The sequence below is a fragment of the Cryptotermes secundus genome, unplaced genomic scaffold (assembly GCF_002891405.2).
Source record: "Cryptotermes secundus unplaced genomic scaffold, Csec_1.0 scaffold546, whole genome shotgun sequence".
Classification (NCBI taxonomy): domain Eukaryota; kingdom Metazoa; phylum Arthropoda; class Insecta; order Blattodea; family Kalotermitidae; genus Cryptotermes; species Cryptotermes secundus.
The window spans coordinates 910,307-931,336 of record NW_019734970.1 but is presented as its reverse complement, the minus strand read 5'-3'; the positions used below and the strand labels follow the sequence as shown (position 1 = coordinate 931,336).

The 21,030-nt window shown below is 41.1% G+C and overlaps 1 protein-coding gene across 1 annotated transcript in view; it reads left to right on the top strand.

The window, feature by feature from the left end:
• The first annotated feature begins 178 nt into the window (after positions 1–178).
• LOC111869089 (DNA replication factor Cdt1) overlaps positions 179–21,030 on the top strand; it is a 24,321-nt gene continuing 3,469 nt past the window's right edge. Inside the window, exons 1-6 of the mRNA XM_023860306.2 lie at positions 179–740; positions 1,742–2,056; positions 5,790–5,974; positions 7,519–7,773; positions 16,232–16,383; positions 20,647–20,753. Of these exons, the coding sequence (XP_023716074.1) occupies positions 270–740; positions 1,742–2,056; positions 5,790–5,974; positions 7,519–7,773; positions 16,232–16,383; positions 20,647–20,753 (1,485 nt within the window). The 5' untranslated portion in view covers positions 179–269. The remainder of the gene's footprint in view (positions 741–1,741; positions 2,057–5,789; positions 5,975–7,518; positions 7,774–16,231; positions 16,384–20,646; positions 20,754–21,030) is intronic.

The following is a 21,030-nucleotide window of genomic DNA, read 5'->3' as shown; positions in this document are numbered from 1 at the left end:
TAATTAATACGTGAAACAGAAATGCTATACGGAATTATTGACTTTGATTTCCTCCACACTTTTGACCGCTTTTGACGACGTGCCAATGATGCTGTATAATATTATTCCGAACGCACTTGGAAGTATGCAACATACCATAGACTAATAGAGTATATAAACATGAGATTGCGCTAAATGCATATCATTGAAAAGCGCGGGAATTGTTATATTGGTGTTTCGTTGAAGACGGGAATAGCGCAAACGAGAGCAAGGTTTCGGAAAAGAGAAAAATGTCGCAAACACATATTACAAGCTATTTTAATAAACGTAAAAGAGCTGGTGACGAGGTAAAGGATCGAAAAAAAGTAGTAGTGGTTGATCGTCATGATCCTGAAGCAGGCGTCTCCGTAGGTAAAGAAGTTCATGTTATTCATAAAGCGTTGGTATTAGATACGCCCGAATCTTTACACTCTGTTTATAAAAACAAGAGTTTAGTTGAGCATGTCCCGATAGATTGTGCGAATAAGTTGACACGTGAAAATGACAAACCAGTTTCATATGAAAGCCAAGGTAAAGCATCAGAAAAACCTACTAACCAGGAGAGATCCCAAGGGAGGAAAGCTACTCAAGTTTCCAAAAGTTCAACTCAACCAACAATTCATCACATACTTTTGAAAATTAATGGAGCCGAAGCGTATGATAAGGAACATCCTAGGAATGGCACAACGCTGCATACATATGCAGAAGATGGATCGTTTTTGGTAAGATACTGCCCCACTGAAGTGGATGATATTTTGAATAAGATGCATCTTTTGTGGATCGTTTATCATTGTTATGAAGTAACATGGCTGCTATATAGAAACTGGTGCAAAATCCTGGGAAGAAATGTGCTCCTTGAGTGATTGTATCACTTCCACCATTGATTTGGGGAAGATATCGTCCTGTTTTTGCCAAGCAATTTGCCCACTTGCATGTTTGTTGGTATGGGTGCCCCATTAATCTGCATTGTAGTATTGTCACAGTTTTTATACAAGATGTATATATTTCAGTGATGGTGTATAATAATTTTGCTCTACATAATAAAATGAATTCTTATATAAACATAATGTGTTCAGTCATGAAACTGTATTTACAATTTTTAATGCTTTCTAATATTGGGGAGGGTTGAGAGAAACCTTTTGTTGGGAAAGAAGGCAAACTATTCTGGTTTCTACTAGGTTTTCACTTTATCGTTCATATGGTATGTTCTAACTCATCTAAACAGCTTAAAACAAATTGTTGTAAAATTCAGTTTCACTTACAGCTTTACTGTGTTAAGGCATGGGCATATTAGTGACTTCATATGAAAGTAATCTTATCCAAAGTATAGAGAATAGAATGTATTTATTTACAGCAAGCTTACCCTCAAAATTAATAATAAATTAAATGTGAACTAACAGGAAACATAGTAAAATGTAGTGCATTGTTTATGATACATGATCTGTGTGGTTTAATTGTCCTAACAGTGTTGGGAAAAAGAGTATAAATTATAAGCCTTGTTATGTCATCATTTTTATGTGTCTGTTATTTCATGTTTCCTATGTTCTCAGCAGTTTGTTTTCAGAAATCCTCAGTTTGTGTAGGAATTAGGTTAACTGCCACACAACGGTTAACCTAATTCCTATATATATCTGGAAAACACAACAGGATGCAACCAATGAAGAAGATCCTCAGTTTGTGTTCTGCACCTGGAGTAAGGATGATTTTTGTTTTTGTATTTCAGGGACCAGATTGTTCAGGTCCAAAGGAAATGAACCTTCCATCCATGCAGGGTCCTGTGGTATTTGAACTGAAAGGTTTACTTTCTCCAAAAAAGAGGATGAGGACAGGTTTTATTGACAATGATAAAGCTATTTGCAGTGAAATTTCTGATATACAAGACAGTTCTGTTGATGACAATTCTGATGGGAAACTTAAGGAAAACAGAAAAGATACACAAGAATGTTCTGTTGAAAATGATTCTGATGGCAAAATTAAGGAAAGCAGGAAAGAACTTGGTTTGATGACACCACATAGAATGCCCATCAGTCAACAAAAGGTTAATATTTCAGTTTCATGAAATACTGGAACAGCTTTATGTACAAATACATTGTATTTGAGCCCATTGCTTGGTGAGCTACAATGTGTACTTAGCTTACTGTACTTATCTGAACATCACAGATGAATTATATGAATGTATGAGGGGTAGGCTTTCTCGGCCCTTGCACCGCAACCTACAGTGGTCTGTTGTGCTTCATCACAGATGAATTGTTAATATTCTTGTTTCATATTCAGCAGATCCTGGGTTTGATTTTTTGCCTGTAGTTCAGCAATCCTGGCAGGGTTGTTTGTGGGGGGAGTTCACCTCCAGGAAAATGGACCAGTATCTTCAAATAGGCCTTGACCACTTTTGCATCATTCATTAGTTACATCATACCATCTGTGAAAGTAAAATTAAGTAAACTACTGCTACACCAAAGTAAACTTAATGTAACATAATTTGAATTGAACTAGCATGACACAAAAGTTGAATTTGCTTCAGAAACATAAAAATAAGATAAGTGCACCATACTTCACTGTAATGTTCTCCAGTGTTCTGCACATTGTTCCCCCCCCCCTTGAGGGGCAGAATGAAATTAGAACCTTCTTCATTAAAGCTTTGATATGTCATGCAATGATATATGCATACTGGCCACTTGAACATGGTTTTATGAGCATTTAAGACATTTTAAATTATCTAAAAAGTGGAAACAAAGCCATTTTAAAATACACTTGGTCGTCGACTTACGACCAAAAAAAAAAGATAAATAAATCAATAAATCAGGATGTGCTACTGAGGCACATCGATGCCAGGAGGCCTGAGGACACTGCCAGGCAGCTGCACGTACGATAACTATGGGAGCATCTGGCAACACAGGCCTCCCACACACACAGGCATCCTCTCTCACGTACACTCGGTCGCTTTCAAGCATCTGTTGCCGATGGTGTATTAATTAAAATTCTACTGAAATACTACCCGTAAAATACTGATATATTGGGTTTTTGGACTTTATCCATCGTCCTGGTTTTTAAGATAACTAATAAAAACACAACGTTTCGGAAACTGGATCTGTTTCCGTCCTCAGGTGAAGGAAAACACCTATTCTGTTGGGTCCGTTAGAGAGAGCTAGCCTCAATCACTGGACCCAGTGATTGAGGCTAGCTCTTTCTAAGGGACCCAACTGAATAGGTGTTTTCCTTCACCTGAGGACGGAAACAGATCCAGTTTCCGAAACGTCGTGTTTTTATTTGTTATCTTAAAAACCAGGACGATGGATAAAGTCCAAAAACCCAATATATCAGTGTGTTATACACCATCGTCAGAATCCTATAGTAACTACCCATAAAATGTCTAGTAAAAGGAAAATGCCTTCATCCACAGATACGCCAGTTAAGAAGTCAAGGAAAACTATTGATTTAGAGTGTAAAATGAAAGTTATCCAGCAGTAGGAAGGTGGAAAGAAAGTGAATACGATAGCACGTGACTTGAAGTTATCACATTCCACGGTATTGACGATACTTAAGGACAAAGAAAGAATTCGGGAAGCTGTGTTAGGTTCTGCACCTATTAAGTCTACAGTTTTAACCAAACAACCACAGGGACCCATCCATGAAATGGAGAAATTGTTTATGTGGATGGAAGATTTAATACAAAAAAATACACCCATGAGCCTTCACACTGTGAAGGCTAGAAGTCTGTTTCAGAGTTTAAAATCACGCGCCAGAGATGATTGCGCAGAAGATTTTCAGGCTAGTACTGGGTGGTTTAAGCTTTTTAAAAAAAGATTTATTTGGCATAATGCACGTGTCACAGGAGAATCAGGAAGTGCAGATGAAGATGGAGCCCAAAAATTCGTTGATAGTTTCTGTGCTTTAATCAAAGAAGAAGGTTATCTACCAGAACAAATATTCAATGTAGATGAAAGCGGCTTGCAATGGAAACGCATGCATACACGCATGGAAACACACATACACCAAGAAGCGAAAAAGGTGCCAGGATTCGAAGCTTTTAAGGATCGGTTGACTTTGTTGCTTGGTGGGAATGCCGCAGGTTTTAAGCTGAAGCCTTTTCTTATTTATTATTCAGAAAACCCTCATACATTTAAGCACATCAACAAGCACACACTTCCTGTTTACTACTGTTCAAACCCTAAAGCTTGGATGACTCAGGCACTGTTTGAAGACTGGTTCATGAACTGCTTCATTCCCCAGGCTCGTGAATAGTGTGCGAAGAGAGGTATCCCTTTCAAGATTTTATTGGTTATAGACAATGCCCCTGGTCACCCCCCTCATCTGGACGACCTTCATCAAGATGTTAGAGTGGTTTTTATGCCACCTAACATAACCGCTCTCATTCAATCCATAGATCAGGGTGCTATTTCAGTATTCACGGCTCACTACCTCAGAACGACATTCGCACAAGCCATCGAAGTGATAGATTCTGATGCTGATTTATCTTTGTGAGACTTCTGGAATCAGTACAACATTCTTCAATGTATCAAGAATATTTCGACCACGTGGGAATGTGTAACAAAGAATTGTATATCTGGCATTTGGAAAAAGTGTCTAAAATGTTATGCGAGTACATTTGAAGGATTTGAAAAAGGAGAGGAACTGGAAGTGATTATAGAAAACATATTTAAACTTGCAAAAAATCTTAAACGAGGATGTAAACTGGAAGACGCAGAGGAGTTGCTGGATTGTGAGACAAGAACCTTCGGATGAAGAGTTGATTGAATTGGAAGCACAGAGAGTGGCAGAAGAAAAAGCGAGAGAGGAAGAAGAGAAAGAAAGAGAGCCAGAAAAGAAATTCAGTGCAAAAGGTTTATCAGATTCTTTTTCGCAACTGAATAAAGCTCTTGCCAGTTTTGAAGCAATGGACCCTAATGTCCAACGATTCACAAAGGTTGAACATATCATTCAAGATGCTGTGCATTGTTATCGTGAGATATATGAAGAAAAAAGAAACAAACTGTTCGAACAAAGCTTAGCATGTTCCCCATCAAGAAAACATCTCCTACCTCTACCCAAGAACATTACCCTGATGGTCATTTGTATTAATTTTTACGTTAATTTTAGATTGTAATTTTATGTTTACAGTACAGTATGTACAGATAGCCTAGGCGTAGAAACGAAGATATGTACAGTATCGCTAAGTAAAAGATAAAAACATTACTGTATTTAAAATGAAAAATAAAAGATGATTAAAGTGTAAAAGTTTTTAAAAATAAATTGTAAAGATGATAGAAAGGTTAAGAAATGCTGTTAATGAATATATGACCGACATACAACCAGATTGACTTATGACCTATCAGTCAGAATGGAAGTCGATCGTAAGTCGACGACCAAGTGTATAAGTTTTGAAGAATTAGAAAGAAAATGATGATTTCTTGTTATTTGATCATGGATAGCACTGTTCCAAAATCATCTGGATACCATTTCCAATATATGTTTTTATTCCTGGGCTTAGCCTTGACATGGCAGCAAAAGAAACAGCTGGTGTTGTAGAATTGTGAATGAAACCTAAAGTTAAGACAATAATTTCAACTTCTGCATCTCATATAGTTTTGTTGTGAAATTGAATGCTTATCAGTGATTAAGCTCCAGTCATGAAAACCTAAGGAATTTGAACACATTGTGTTGTCTGCAACCTTTTATGCAGAAACTATGGGGCAGCAGCTTTGTTTGGTTCCTCCAGTAGAGAGAATGTGTATGTTAATATGGTTCATGTAATACGCTTATTTTGTCGATAGGATTTGTCTTTTGAAGAAATAAAACGGAAGTTGAATAGAAGTGAAAAGTTGGCCGAATTGCGAACGTCATTGACAAGGTTTGACAAAAGTGCAAAAAAACTGAAAGCACTTGAGGAGAAGAGAAAGGAGGCTGAGAAGCTGCAGCTGAAGAAGTTCCAAGCTATAGAAATTGAAGTTCCAGCCAGGTAATGCTAAATCTTTTTGTTATATAAGGTCACTTTTTGTAGCAGAATTAACACTTTAATGAGTGTTCACATATAAAGTGCATCCCCAATTTCAGATTTCTTTGGGGAGCACTGGATTTTAACACTAAAATGAAAATCTGAAATAGAAGAAATTTAATACTGATATGAAGTCATCTGTGGTCTAGTGGTCAGAGTTTCTGGCTAAAGATCCAGAGGTCTGGGTTCAATTCCTGGCGCTACCAGATTTTCTGAGAAGTAGTGGGTCTGGAACAGGATCCACTCAGCCACATGAGGATAATTGAGGAGCTATTAGCTCTTTCAAGGAAATAATGGCTCCAGTGTATAAAACAGAAATTAACGGCTGTGGGGATTCATTGTGCTGACCATGCGACACCCTCTATCTGCAAAAGTTGGCGTTAACTTTGCTGACAAGCTGCGGTCACTTGGTCGGTATAATTTGCTTGCGGGCTGAAACCATGGAGTTTGTTTGGTTTTTTATGAAGTCAGTGTAGCAATTAAATGTTGTTCCCAGTTTGTATCATCTGCTGCAGTATAACGTATTCACTTGAAATAGCATCCATTAAATAAACAAAAAAAAAGAAGCTTCAACTGTCCATGTATAAAATTGAAATGTAGTTCTGAGATCACCCTGAATGAATGTTTGTTGGGTGTTTTCTGTAAAGCTGGTGAGCGTGCCACTTACTTGTTTTTGCATGTGGACACTAATGGGGAGTGCAGCAACAGATTACATTGCTAATCATGTTCTTTTAGTAAGTCTAACTAAAGTCAAAAAAGGAGTGTATTATTCCAGTATTACATTATTTAACTCTCTACCCCTCAATATCAAGCAGGTTGCACATGACACTAATAAATTTAAATATAAATTGAGAAAGTTTCTTATAGAAACTTCTATTGAAGAGTATCTTGATAGGAATAATAAATTGGATCTTGGGGTATCCCAGTAATTATAGCTTTGTATTTTAGTTTGCATTCGTTAGTTTCTTATATATATATTTTAATTGCTATTTATCTCATGTTAAGACAATCTTATGTAATATATGAATGTAATCTACTGACATTTTCTGTATCCAGTGGTAATGTACCTGAATGGATTGATGAATGATAATAAAAAATAAAATAAATAAAATGATTGTTTGGGATGTTCTGCATAAGAGGTTTATACATTACTGCAGGTCAGTGGCTGAATCATCTTTTGCCTGGTGGCCATAGAAACGCACATTTGCTTGTGGGGATTGCTAGCATATTGTATTGTAGATTGTCAGGATGTTAGTGATTAACAAATTATGAAAGATAGTGGGTGTGATCATGGCACATTGGAAAGTCATATACCAGAAATTGCCAAATGGGACCAAAGAAAACCACAGAATGCCTTAGGTAGGATAGCTGGTCCATAAGCCAGGATTTGAATCCAGGACCTCTTACGTATGAAACGTGAAGAATAAGTGCTACATTGCAGTGATTATGAAGACAGCATAAAATGTCAAGAATTTGGTGTTTTCCATATAAATAAATTTTCTTCGTAGTCCTCAGAAGAATGTCTTCAGCAGTCCAAAGAAAGTGGGCACAAGCCCACAGTCCACACCTTCCAAGTCACCTGCATATCAGCGCTTCACATCACTTGTGCTTCCGGCTTCTGCTGCCCTGCCGCTTCCCTTCAGCTACCGCTGCTTAGCTGAGATCTTCCGATGTGTTGATGCTGTGGGGTGTATGCTGTATAAACGCAGGGAAATGATTACATTCAGGAAGCTGAAACCCGCTGTTCAGGAGATGCTCAGGAGGTTAGTGGATCTATCAGACTTAATTCCTGGTAATAAACATTTCTAGCAGTTGGAACAGCACTTCTGCACAGATACAGACATAAAAACAGATCTGGTGAACACAGGATTACACTTTTTAAAGTTAGCCCAATAATAAAATAATCTGTTTATGTGGACTTCATACTCCAGGAAATGCTTCTTATTACTTTAAGCTCTTGTCATGTTATTTGTTTCCAGAACTGTGGGTTTGGTGGTTTAGGGGGGAAACGCTTTGTTTCTGTGTTAGGTGTCTTGGGTTTGAGACTGGATGGGTTCACTGCAGGGTTTTCCATGTGCCTGTCCCCTTACTTGCCTCTAATTTTGTGAATATGGGGAATATGCCATGGGTTGGTGCCTGCATTAAGCCACAAGTCATCTCTTCTGGACATGATCCATACACTCAACCCCAACTAAACTCCACCATTGCTGAGGTGTACATAAGTCAGTAAGACTGAACAATATATAACTGGAAGCATTAGGTCCCACAGCAACAGTTTTCAGAAACCAAACAGTTGAATGAATGGATGTACGAGGGGGGACCCAAAAATAACTGGAGCCGACCTGTTGCTCGCGCATGCTTTGTAGTTACGAGTTGTGCTGCCAGATGGTGTTAGCTGGGGGTCTCCCGTGACTGTTAGTGAGCTGGCGTCAGTCTGAGTTAAGTGGTTTGTCTGTGGTGCTCTGTTGTGTGCGTTCCTGTTTCAGCCCTTTGGCGATTAGTGAGATGGCCGACCAGAAGGAACAATGAGTGTGCGTGAAATTCTGGATCGTTCTGCACTTCACTCTTCAAGTCGTGGCAAACATTCACGCGGTTTTCTCTTTGGTCATCTCCGAGCAAGCGAGAAACAAATTTTGCAGACACCCGTCTCATGTGCAAACCTTCGGTTAAAATTCGCTGGACCATGCTCCATGAGATGTTCGTTTTCTCAGAAAGTTGGTCAATGGTCTTTCGACGATCTTCATCAAGCAAAATTTCACGCACACTCTTTGTTCCTTCTGGTCGGCCATCTCACTAATCGCCAAAGGGTTGAAACAGGAACGCACACAACAGAGCACCACAGACAAACCACTTAACTCAGACTGACGCCAGCTCACTAACAGTCGCGGGAGACCCCCAGCTAACACCACCTAGCAGCACAACTCGTAACTACAAAGCATGCGCGCGCAACAGTTCGGTTCCGGTTATTTTTGGGTCCCCCTTCATATAAGGGGTGGGCCTTCTTGGCCGTTGCACCGCGACCACAGTTATCTATTGTGCCCCCCTTCTGATTATCCCCTGAACAATCCTGCACTTCGAATGAAGCACAGGAACTTTTATGCGAGGATGTTGAAATAGTTACTTGGTTCCATAAAATATTGACCCAAGTGACATAATCTTAAATAAGCTAAGGCCTCACATTCACACAGGATATGTGTAGCTGCTTCATTTTCTTCTTGACACCTCTCGCAAGTGGGACTATTACTTAGTCCCAGTTTGAAGAGGTGTCCTTTAAGGTGACAGTGTCCTGTAAGTAGTCCCACCACCCATCATAGCTGGTTCCTGTTTAACTTTAACAGTTCCTTCGCTCTTTTAGTAGAGGGTCCCTTTGCTTGCCTGAGTCCAGTTAAGCATCCCCAGTATTTCTTGTGCTTCATATTTGTCCAGTCTCTGATTGCCTTTCTGGCAACTCATATAGAGATACCACAGGCTGGTCCAGGTCCTATGAATAGATGTTCAGCTCCAATCTTAGCCACTTGATCTGCTGTTTCATTTCCAGCAATACCCTCATGCCCCGGCACCCATATCAGTTGTACCCTGTTATGTTTGGCCAGTTCCGTGAGAGTTTGGAGGCAAACCCAAACCAATTTTGAGTTGATCTGGTGTTTGTCAAGTGCTTTAAGTGCAGCTTGGCTGTCAGATAGAATGTAGATGTTCCTATTTCTGTAGTTCCTATCTAGATTCTCCGCAATACATGCCTTAATGGCATATACTTCTGCCTGGAATACTGTCATGTACTGCCCAAGGCAGAAACTAAGTTTCCGCTTCGTGCCATAGCAGAACACACCAGCTCCAGTGCCCTTATTTATCTTGGAGCCATCTATATACCAGATCAGTCCCCCTTTCCTATCGGGCCAAAACCCATCTTCCCATTCACTCCTGTCAGGAAATCTGACTGTGAAGGGTTTTTCATATACATACCTCAGTATCATTTTGTCAGACCCCATTTGTAATATGGGTTCTTTATTCATGTCCTGAGTTATGCATGCATGTCCGAAAGTATCGGATTAAGGTTTCCATTGATCACTGCATTGGAGAAGGTAGATTCCTGCCCTGGCCTCTGCCACCAACTGTAGATGCAGTGGGGGGAGTCCAAGGAGTATGTCTAGTGCAGCTGTTGGAGATGTTCGAATTGCTCCTGTGATACTCAAGCAAGCCAACCTTTGCAATTTTCTAAGTTCTGCCTTGCTTGTCTTGAGTTTAACTCTGGGCCACCATACTGTGGCGCAGTATGTAATTGTGGGTCTTACAACCGCAGTGTGTAGCCAATGGACAGCATGTGGCTGCAGTCCCCAAACATGCTTCTGCATGTCCAAAAAAGCCTTATAGGCTTTATTGATGACCTTGTCCAGCTGCTTTTTCCATGTCAGTCCCTTGTCTAATACTAGACCAAGGTACTTGACATCGCTGGATAGCTGGTTCGTCTTATGGAAGAGGGTCAGTTCCTTAAGGCCCTTTATATTTCTCTTCCTGGTAAACGGTATAATTACCATCTTGTTAGGATTGATGGAAAGGTTTGTTCTTTCATACCATCGTTGGACCGTGTACAGAGCTGTTTGAAGACGCTCTGATACTGTCGAAAGGAATTTTCTGTTTATGAGGATTGCTATGTCATCAGCATATCCCACTGTATAATACCCATCATCATTAAGTCCCCACAGGCGATCGTCAGTGACCAGGCTCCACAGCAGAGGTGAGAGCACGCCCCCCTGCAGACGCTCCCTAGACGCAGACGCCCCCAGAGTCTCTCCTGATAGTGTGGCAGCTATGGTTCTGCTCTCCAGCATAGCACTGATCCACCTGCATATTGCAGGCTCTATGCAATGCTTTCCATTTGCCTGTTTGATTATATCAAATGAGGTTCTATCGAAAGCTCCCTCTATGTCAAGGAATGCTCATAAGACAATATCCCTGTGTTCAATCACACTTTCTGTGCATGTTACCACATTATGTAGTGCGCTTTTGGTAGATTTACCTGTTTGGTAGGCATGCTGGTTTCGGTATAGAGGATATGTCCTCAGCGCCCTGTCCCTGATATGCCCATCCACTATTTTCTCCATCATTTTCAAAAGGAAAGATGACAGGCTGATATGACGATAAGCCTTAGCCTCAGTGTAATCTACTTTCCCAGGCTTTGGGATAAATGTCGCCTTAACTTGCCTCCAGGCCATGGGGATAAAACCATATGCCATGCAAGCTCTATATATGCAGCATAGGTTTGGAACTAAGAGTTCTGCCCCTTGCTGCAAAAGTGCCGGTACAATTCCACCTGTTTCCGCTGACTTAAATGGTCTAATGGTATTCAGTGCCCATCTGATTTTGGACTGGTTAATTATGACTTTGGCCCGGTTCCACTCTGCCCTGTTTGTCTTGCTTTGGCAAGTGCCCAGGTTTTGCTGACCCTGTCCATCGTTCAAATTATCAATCAATTTTGAATCAGGAAAGTGAACCCTGAATAATTCATTCAGTGTCTCCCTTCCTGTTTGAGTATACTGCTGGTTAGGCGGCTTAATCGTGCTGACCTTGTTGGTCGCCTGTTTTGCCATGATTCTCATGAGTCTGGCACTGCCTGGTACATCATTGATCTTCTGGCAGTGCCTCCTCCATGAGGATCGCTTGACTTTCCTTATTTCATGTTGTAACAGTTAAGGGCTTCCTTGTAGGTGTCCCACTGCCCTGTTGTTTAGCTGTATTAAACAGGCTTCTCGTTTTGGTTCTAAGCCCACTCAGCTGTTTTTTCTACCAAGGCACTCTCCTTGGTTCATGAGTGGTCCTAGCTGGAGAATTCCTCTTAAAGAATGAGATAATAGCCCGTTGCAACTGGTCAATGGACTGATCGACATCCTTTATTTTGCGTTTATTTTGCGAGATGGTCTCCAGATTTACTTTTAGGTCGTCTTTGTAAGACTCCCAATTGGTTCTCTTAGGATTCCTATAAGTAGCTTGATCTACTGTAATGTTGCTTATATGAAAGCATATATATCGGTAATCCGATGGGGATGGCCCATCAGATACATGCCAATTACTGATCAGGTTTCCTATTTTATTGGTCCCTAGTGTCAAGTTGATAACCTCCTGCCTATTGCAGACCACAAAGGTAGGCTCGTTACCTTGGTTCCATGAGGCATTCTCCTCTTGGGTTGATGTCAGTGCTTCTCCACAGTATGTGGTGCGCATTGGCATCACATCCAATAATGAACTGCTTTTCCCTAAGATGGCAATATTCCATGATGTCCCTCACTTCTTTGGAAGGTGGTGGTTCATCCGAGTCATATGGAAGGTAGGCTGAAGTGACGATAAGCTCCTCACAGCTTCCACCCAAGGTGTATGTCATCTTCACCGTTGTTGTGTCTCTCGAACAGAACTCCAGCAATGGTAAAGCATTAATATGATTATTAACCCAGAGGTCACAGGTTCAAGTCCCGATGAGGTCATTGGATTTTTTCAATTGACCTAATCCTTCCGGCTGCACTAGGGCCTTGGGCCCAACTCAGCCTCTAACAGAAATGAGTGCCAGGAATTAATTAAATAATTTTCTGGGGAGTATAGTGCGGCCAGCGCGTAAGGCTGACAGCCTTACCCCCATCTTTGAGCCGATTGTCTAGATAATGTGGGACCCTCAACGTCTCACAACCGTATTGGCCTTCACGGCCTGTTACAAGGATAGCTTTACTTTTACTATGCATGATCTCACATTTTCTCCAGTACCGCAGAGTAGACAGTATGTTGTGTGTTCATTCTGCAATGCTGGGAAAGGTGTCCTAAATACCTTCTTCCACATCCCCTTTTCCTTTATCAGACCTGGTTTCCTCTGAGGGAGGTCCCTGATCTGGTAAGGTCGTGTTGACGAGAGGAGGGATTGTCTCCTCATCAGATATTCTCTTCCAGTCAACTGAGGGAGTGGGTAAATTATCCCCCTCCCGTTCAGAGGCTGAATTGGATGATACCATATCTGACACAGGTTCTGCCCGGCGCTGTTCCTCAGATTCATTCAGCACCTTAACAGTCCCCTATGAGAGTCCTGTGGATATTTTTTAAGCAGTCCTCTGTATAATATTATAAGAGTTCTGGTCTTTGAATAAGATAGTGCCTTTCGACTCAGATTGCTTATCTAGTACCCTCAAGTTCTCCATATGGAGTCCTGGATTGAGGTCTGCAGTCCATTTCAACAGCTCTTCCTGATTCTGGGCAACTTTGTCCCTAGTCCGGAGAGCTACTTTAACAGGCTTGGGCAGGTTCTTGGCATCAGTAGCCTTCACCCTGGCCCCTGATTACAGCCTGTGGTTGTCAATGGCTTTGGTTAACCATTGAGCAGATTGTTGGTCGGCGCATGCATAAATAAGTGCACCTCCCACAAGTCTGTAGGATTTCAGGTGTGGTAGTTCTCCCTTTGGAGTCCTACGTGCTTCCAGAATGGATTTCTGGTCATCTTCGATAAGCTTATCCTCAGGATAAATTTCTTTGAAGATAGCTACCTTTATCTTGGTCAGAGCCTCCTTGTAAGTCGCTGGGCCATTTCGGAGTTCTGGCCATTTCTGTAGGGGTACTGCCCTCCAACCTGGGCCTGTTAAAGGTACCGGCGTTTGTTTCTCCCTGCTTGGATGAGCCTGCATTTCCTGGTTGCTGACTGCCCCCAGTTCCTGCTTTGCTTGCCCCAGCTCTTGCCTTTTTCAACTTCTGTCTAGTGCATCCAGACAAGGATTTTTTCGCTAGGTGGGGTCTACCTACTCCAGCAATTAGGTGTCACAATCCTTCTCCTACTGCAGGTGTGCTAAAGGTACTAGCCCCCTGTAGTGGTATGTCAGTGCTACAGACTCCCAATAGAGTTTTTGGTTTTACCTCAGGTAGGTTTCAAACCACTGTTTTGTCCCTGTCTTTGGCTGAAAATTCAACAGCAGGTTCGCTGGCTGCACGTGGGTCCCTTTGTGGTTCACCAGAGCTTCCAGCCCCCTGCTGAAGCATTTCTCATATGGATCCCCTTGGAGGGGGGACAGTTTCCCCCCCACACGAGTTTTGGGGATTTAAAAGGTTGCCACCCACTGCGCCCCATATGGGTGGAAGTCATAAATACAATAGGGTGCTGCCTGGTGTCCCGAGGGAATCGTTCAAGACACTGGCTAATTGCCACCCCAGTGTCATGCAGCCCTCAGCATGATTCCTCACACCTTGGCTTAGGTGGTCTGGTCCTGTAGTAAATGAAACCCTCACAAGCCTCCAGAGAGGGGGGAGGGGTGTGACACCAGTTAGTCATGGGCTTGTGACCAGGGCAACCTACATGAGAGAGTTGCCCAGTGGGGGTAGCTTATGAGCTCCCCCATTCCCACCCCTGCACACGGGTTGGTCAAACCGTTCTAGAGTGTTGAGCCCTAAGGCTTGCAGCACCTTATCAGTACTCTAGGGAGACAATTCAAATAGCTGAAGCTACCCCCATAGAAGTGCTCTCCCACATTCGTTGCGGGTATACCATAGTGAGACCCAAGAGTCATTATGCCGCCATGTGGGAGGCTCTGGTCATAAAGCCATCGCCCTTTGTGGGAACTTGGCTGCCAGCCCCAGAAGGTCATACTGATCCAGACCTCGAGCCTGTCCTTGGCCGGTGGGGTCACATGGCAGTGTCCCAATGCATTCCTGGTCCATGATTCGGCCAACCTCACCGAGGATGGCGTCATTACCACCTGTAACATGTGACACAAAAACGTCACAGTTACCCCGGGATCAAACCCACAAACAGTTAAAAATATGTGAAACAGTTTAACAGTTATGAGATGTGATGTTCTCACAAAGGTAACTGAAGCTTGCTGTTTTCTCAGATGTGGTATTATGTAATCTGATTCTAGTTTAATGGTATTTTGTAGGATCATGGTACCTCCATTTTCAGGATAGAAGAGGCCCTTGAAGATGGAGTCAGAACATTCCTCCAAAATACCATTAAACTTCTACCATGCTATTACTTGGCTACATTAACTTGATATGTGGAAGGTATACAGTTTTTTCGCTGAAAAAATTTTGAATGGAATTTTAAAATATGCAAGGAAGAGTGGAAGAATGCTGTTTCACATGTAAAGAAACTCAAAGCTGATTACTAGGTGAGGGATAATCTTGTAGAGTAATAGAAGAAATGGTGATCAAGTTTGATGATGGCAACAGTGAAACTGTTTTATGCAGCAATGAATCATTCTCTTCAGCTAAGAAGCAGATGATTATGCAAGCAAAGATCATTCATGTGCAGTTAAACTATTTTTGTTACTTAGAAGTCTGCATTCACACTGTTATATTGTACTATGAAAATAAGAACATGTCAGTTATGGTAATACATTTTATCATTGAATATGCTCACCACTGATAAGAATTTTCCCTTTCCTCCCTGTAGGCAGCTGTCATATCACCAGCACTACTCACTGTCAGTGGCTAAAAAGTTAATATAACCTGTTAATATGAGGTGTCACGTCCCAAATGACAGTTGTGAATAGCTGTGAAACCTTTTCTCTCACTTAGAAGAACAACAGGGGTTGATGACTGAGAACAAAGGGAATATGGGAATATTTTGAATTAAGAGAATTGAACTGTGGAAAGAATAGTGTTATAAAACGAGATAAAGCTATCCCTTTAACAGGCTGGTGAAAGCCCATAGGTTTGTGAGATGTCGAGGCTCCTACATTTTCTCTAGATAGTTGGCTCACAGATGGTGCTGAGATTGTCAGCCTTATGTGCTGGCCACCCTTTATCCCCCAGGAAGATTCTTGGTACTCATTTCTATTAGAGGCTGAGTTCACCCCAGGGCCATAGTGCAGCTGGAAGCATTAGGTAAATTGAAAAAATGCACCTCCCCGCTTAGAATGAGGTACTTTATGATTTATAAAGCATAATAATGTAGGCCGTGAAATCTTGGAGATTATGCTGGGCTGAATATGCAATGTTTATGGGACAAAGAAATATATGTTTTGATGGGGAATCTCTTGTAAACTGACAACCCAGACTTGGCAAGGTAGGATCTTCAGGCAACAGGTTGTGATATGATGAGGATCGTCATTTTCAGTATGACACCCTTACTGCTCCGTGGCAGGTTCTCATGTTGTATGATGTTGAACCTTCTAATGTTGAACTTTCTGATGTTATTACCAGAAAGTCACTTTTAGTGGATAAGTGGCATTGGAAACTCACAGGAAGTTGATTTTGTTTCAGAAATTTCACAGAACATCACTTGGCTCAGATCAAAAGAGTTTATCCAGCTGCATATGTCTTTCATCAGGAGAAATGTAGGAATTTCGGATCCACCTCTAAAGTGGATCAGTATGATCTCACTTTAACACCTGTGCTCTGTTCCAGTGTTGAAAGTAAGTTTGTTCAATCTGAGGTTATTTATTGACATTTTTTCATCTGCTCTTGTTGTTTAGTGTTGCACGAGGTGGGAAGATGATCATGAATAGTGAGTATTTAAAGATCTGGAAGGAAGTGGTTGTAGCATGTGTAAAGATACTCTCCTGGCATTTATCTAATAAGGATAATGAAGATGATAATGAAAAGTTGTTAAATGTAACAAGTCTAGCCAAGATTTTAACAGGATATCGCCTAAGTACGGGTGTAGTTATTGTTAAACCAACATGCGCTCGACTTGAAGGTAAATTTTGTATTACTCCTACGTGATTGGATACGAACATTGTGATAATACAAATGATGAATGATGAAATTTAAAGAAGGGATGATGACATTTCCAAACAATGAAGACTGAGATATGTATGCATAAACTTATATTTTTATCCATTTTACTTGGTTATAAAACATGATTCTCTTACTCTGAAGGGTGAACATTAAAGTTTCTGGATATTGCATATAAGGAAAGGTCAGTTTCATGCTATGTAATATCATGAATCAGAATGGACTGGAGTGAGGTGTACAGTTTGGTGGAAGGTGGAGAGGACTGGAGAGAGTATTAATCTTTCCTGTTAAATGCCACATTATTGTGATGCCACACATCTGGCTAATGGAGCATTAATTTTTTCAATACTTCTGTGATTACCTCCAAGTTAAAATAGTGCTGTTAGCCCTGTACTACCTAAAGTAAAACTGAACTCCGTGGTCTTAGTCCGCAAGTGAACTATACCGACTGAGTGACCACCGCTTATTGGTGAAGTTTGCTTAGTTGGGGGTTGAGTCCAACTGGGTCCACTCGGCACAGCAGCCACTGATTGGCCTATTGTAGCCTGCCCCAGGTGATTATGATGATGGAGAATTTGGTGGGATGAATATTGGCAGGGGAAACCGAAGTACTTGGAGAAAACCTGCCCCAGCGCCACTTTGTCCACCACAAATCCCACTTGATCAGACCCGGGATTGAACCTGGTCCACCACGGTGGGAAGCCAGCGACTAACCGCTGGATCTATGGTGCGGCCTTGACAGTGAAGTTAGTGCCAACTTTTGCAGATAGAGTGTGTCACGTGGTCAGCGCAACAGATCCCCATGGCCGTTAATCTTGGTTTTCTAGACCGGAGGCGCTACTTTTCCCTTCAAGTAGCTCCTCAGTTATGCTCGCGAGGCTGAGTTCCAGACCCACTACTTCTCAGAAAATCTGGTAGCACCAGGATCTCTGGAACTGTAGCCAGGAACTCTGACCACTAGACCACAGAGACGGTCACCCTGCACTACCATTTAATTTAAATTCCCTACCTTTTGACATATGTTCGTGCTTTTAAGAGACATTTGATGAGTTCATGGACGAGAATGCTAAACCTTTAACGTCCTAATGACGCAAGCAGCAACCGGAGTTGGCCAAATGGCACATATATGTGACGCAGGACATGTGCACTCTTTGGGAGTGCTGACAGTTTGGCCTTGAGTTTGAAACCAAAACAAACCTACATGAGGTCATGTCAGTGGTTCATTCCTTAGTTCTGAACAAAGAAATCGTTTATCTTGGTCCTAGTTTCGAAACTATTTATGTTTATATATGACTGTTTATGACCGGGTCAGCCAAATATAGCCCAGCTTTGTTCTGAGAACTGAAGAGGAAATATGTTTCTGTGATTGCAGATCAGTGCTTCCAGAGCTTTCAAGGAAGTGTGACGTATTCAAGGATTGGTTTTCAGTGGCGAATTATCAGTTAGGAAGTCAGTGTTGGATTGTGTAATATTTCTTTTTCGCTTAAAAGTTAGTGTCAGACTGTCATATATTTCGTTTTATATTATTTTGTGTCTCGGAAGAGGTATAAACCCACTGAGGCAGTATTACTTTGTGAGTAAAAGGCATCTTCATCACTGTGACTTTCCGTATCAGTGTCGGACTGGCACCTTTTCGACTACTATTACAATTATTTTTTATTGCTAGTGGGGTGGGACTAAGTCCCTTGTACTGCTGCCACTTCTGGCCTATTGTACCATACTATTATAGTTACTTTGCATCCATATATTGCGAGTCTTTGTCAGTCAACATAATTTATTCGACTTTGCTGGAACCCCCCCCAAGATGGAGCTCAAAATTGTGCCCGATATTCCAAACTTCTCGATGCAGAAGAACTAGAGGAAATATTGATGGAAGAGGAATCTGATGAAGAGTTAGAAGATATCAATGAGTTCATTGAACCTCGAGCAAATATGTTGTCGTCATCATCATCATCATCATCAGACAACGAGGCAGAGGAAACGGAAATTCGGTTTTGTGATAGAAGACCCGGGGATTCACCAAAGGTACTAGACTTCACTGGTCCTCCGAGTGGAATCAACAGATCAGCTGCTCCCAATATAAATGCACAGTCCTCTCCTTTTTCCATTTTCATTCTGTTTTTCCAACAAATATTCCAAATTTTTTTACAAGAAACCGACAGATATTTCCACCAATTTATGGCATGCCAAGATGCTCCAGGCCCTTCTGTTCAACCGCCTGAAGTCACAATTGAAGAGCTATATAACTTTTGGCAATAATTATTCAAATGGGCCATGATCAACGGGACACCCTCAAAGATTATTGGTCAAGAGATGAGCAATACTACACTCCATTCTACCGTAACACCATGGTACGAGGCTGTTTCTTCCATATTTTGAGATTCCTACATTTTGAAAATAATGAAACTCCTCCCAATCGAGATGACCCAGAGTATGATAGTCTCTGGAAAATTAGAAAAATTTTTGACAATCTCAACAACAAATTTTGTGAAGTTTACAATCCAGCAGAACGTCTTGCTGTTGATGAAGTCATAGTGTTGTTCAAAGGAAGAGTGATTTATTGTCAGCATATCCCAAAGAAACGCAAGATTTGGTATAAAAATTTACAAGCTTTGCGATTCTTTTGGGTATACTTATGACATGACAGTTTATTTGGGCAAACAAAGGCAACTTGCGACAGAAGAAATTACATCAACACATGGCATTGTTCTCCAGCTAATTCGAAGAGTAGAAGGCTTGGGACACAAAATTTACATGGACAATTATTTCAGTTCTCCTGCTTTATTTGACGATCTTTTAGACAGGAAAATAAATTCATGTGGCACCGTTCGCAATGATAGGCGTGGAATGCCACAAGAAATTCGGCCCAAGTCAATGAAATTGAAAAAAGGGGAAATTGTTACAAGAGTCAAGGGGCAGCTAAGTGTTGTTCGTTGGAAAGACAAGCGTGATGTGTATGTTCTGATGAATTTGCACCCTCCTCCATTGGAAGGAAACTTCCGAGAAGAATCTGGCCGTGCTGTCAAACCTCATGTAATTGAAGACTACAATGCACACATGGGCTTTGTTGATAAATCTGACAGGATGGTAAACAGTTATGGCATTGCTAGGAGGACATGGAAGTGGACAAAGAAATTGTTTTTCCACCTTCTAGATATGACTATTCTTAATGCATATCTATTACACGAGTCATGTGGTGGAAAAATGACACACAAAAGTTCCACGAAATATTGGTGCGGGATTTGATTCTTCAGTCACATGAGGCGAATATCACAGTCAATGGCGTTTCTTGGTGGAGGCCAAGTTCGTCTGGGGCCCAACTGAGTTGACTGGAGGTGAAACATTCACAACACTGGCCAACCAAAAGGAAACAAAGACGTCGTGTTTTTCGCTAAATAAGAAAAGCAGGAGCACGCTCTTCTATTGTAAAAAGGGTGGTGTCGCCCTGTGTGAGGTGGACTGCTTCAAGAAGTTCCACGCGCGTCAGAGTGTATCGTAAACTGTGAAGTGATGCAGTTCCAACTTGTGTACAGTCTGAACAAAATATTATTGTATATAGAGTGATTATATTTACAATATCACCATGATTCAATGTTGAAGAAAAAACAATGGGTAAGTCCTTTGGAATTTCATAACATATATAATAAAGATTATATTTTGCATTTCATGACAAAATATTCACAGTTAATTTTCATTTGTAAAACTTGCTCTTTTATGTATATGTAGAAAATTTTATTGTCTTTCAGGTTCTTTTTAGTTCATATTTCTATGTTGCATAGAATGGTAAATATGCATTTTTTTTTCTGAAAGTTTGCAATGATAATTAATTAGGGTGATTTAAATTCCAGCCGTACAGGGCTGCTGGCAGTTTAAAAGTCCGTACGTTAAAGGTTAAATGGATTTCATGCTGATATTCCTCACTTTGTATGTTAACATTGCAGGTTGTGAGAACTCAACAGAGCTTTTCAAGTTTACGTCAGATTTGTTGCTTCAGCGAAGACAGACTTTCCATAAAATCCTATTAGAGAAAGTGAAGGATTACCATGAGGTAAGAGGGTGTACTAGAAAGAATTCGGGTCATAAGAAATGGATATGGAGTTTTGGTATGCAAGTCTCCAAGAAAGTAGGCACTTGGAAGACAAAGAAAAGAAGAGATTGCTATTAGTGAAATAGGTTTTAAAGAAATAACATAGATTGTATTTTGGTTTAAGGTTATGCCTAATGGCAGGTTTTTGTATCAACATTGTTACTGAAGATTCGAGAGGGTTTATCATCAGCCATTGTGAATTGACACATTTCTTATTGTCTCATTTTGTTGTGATTAT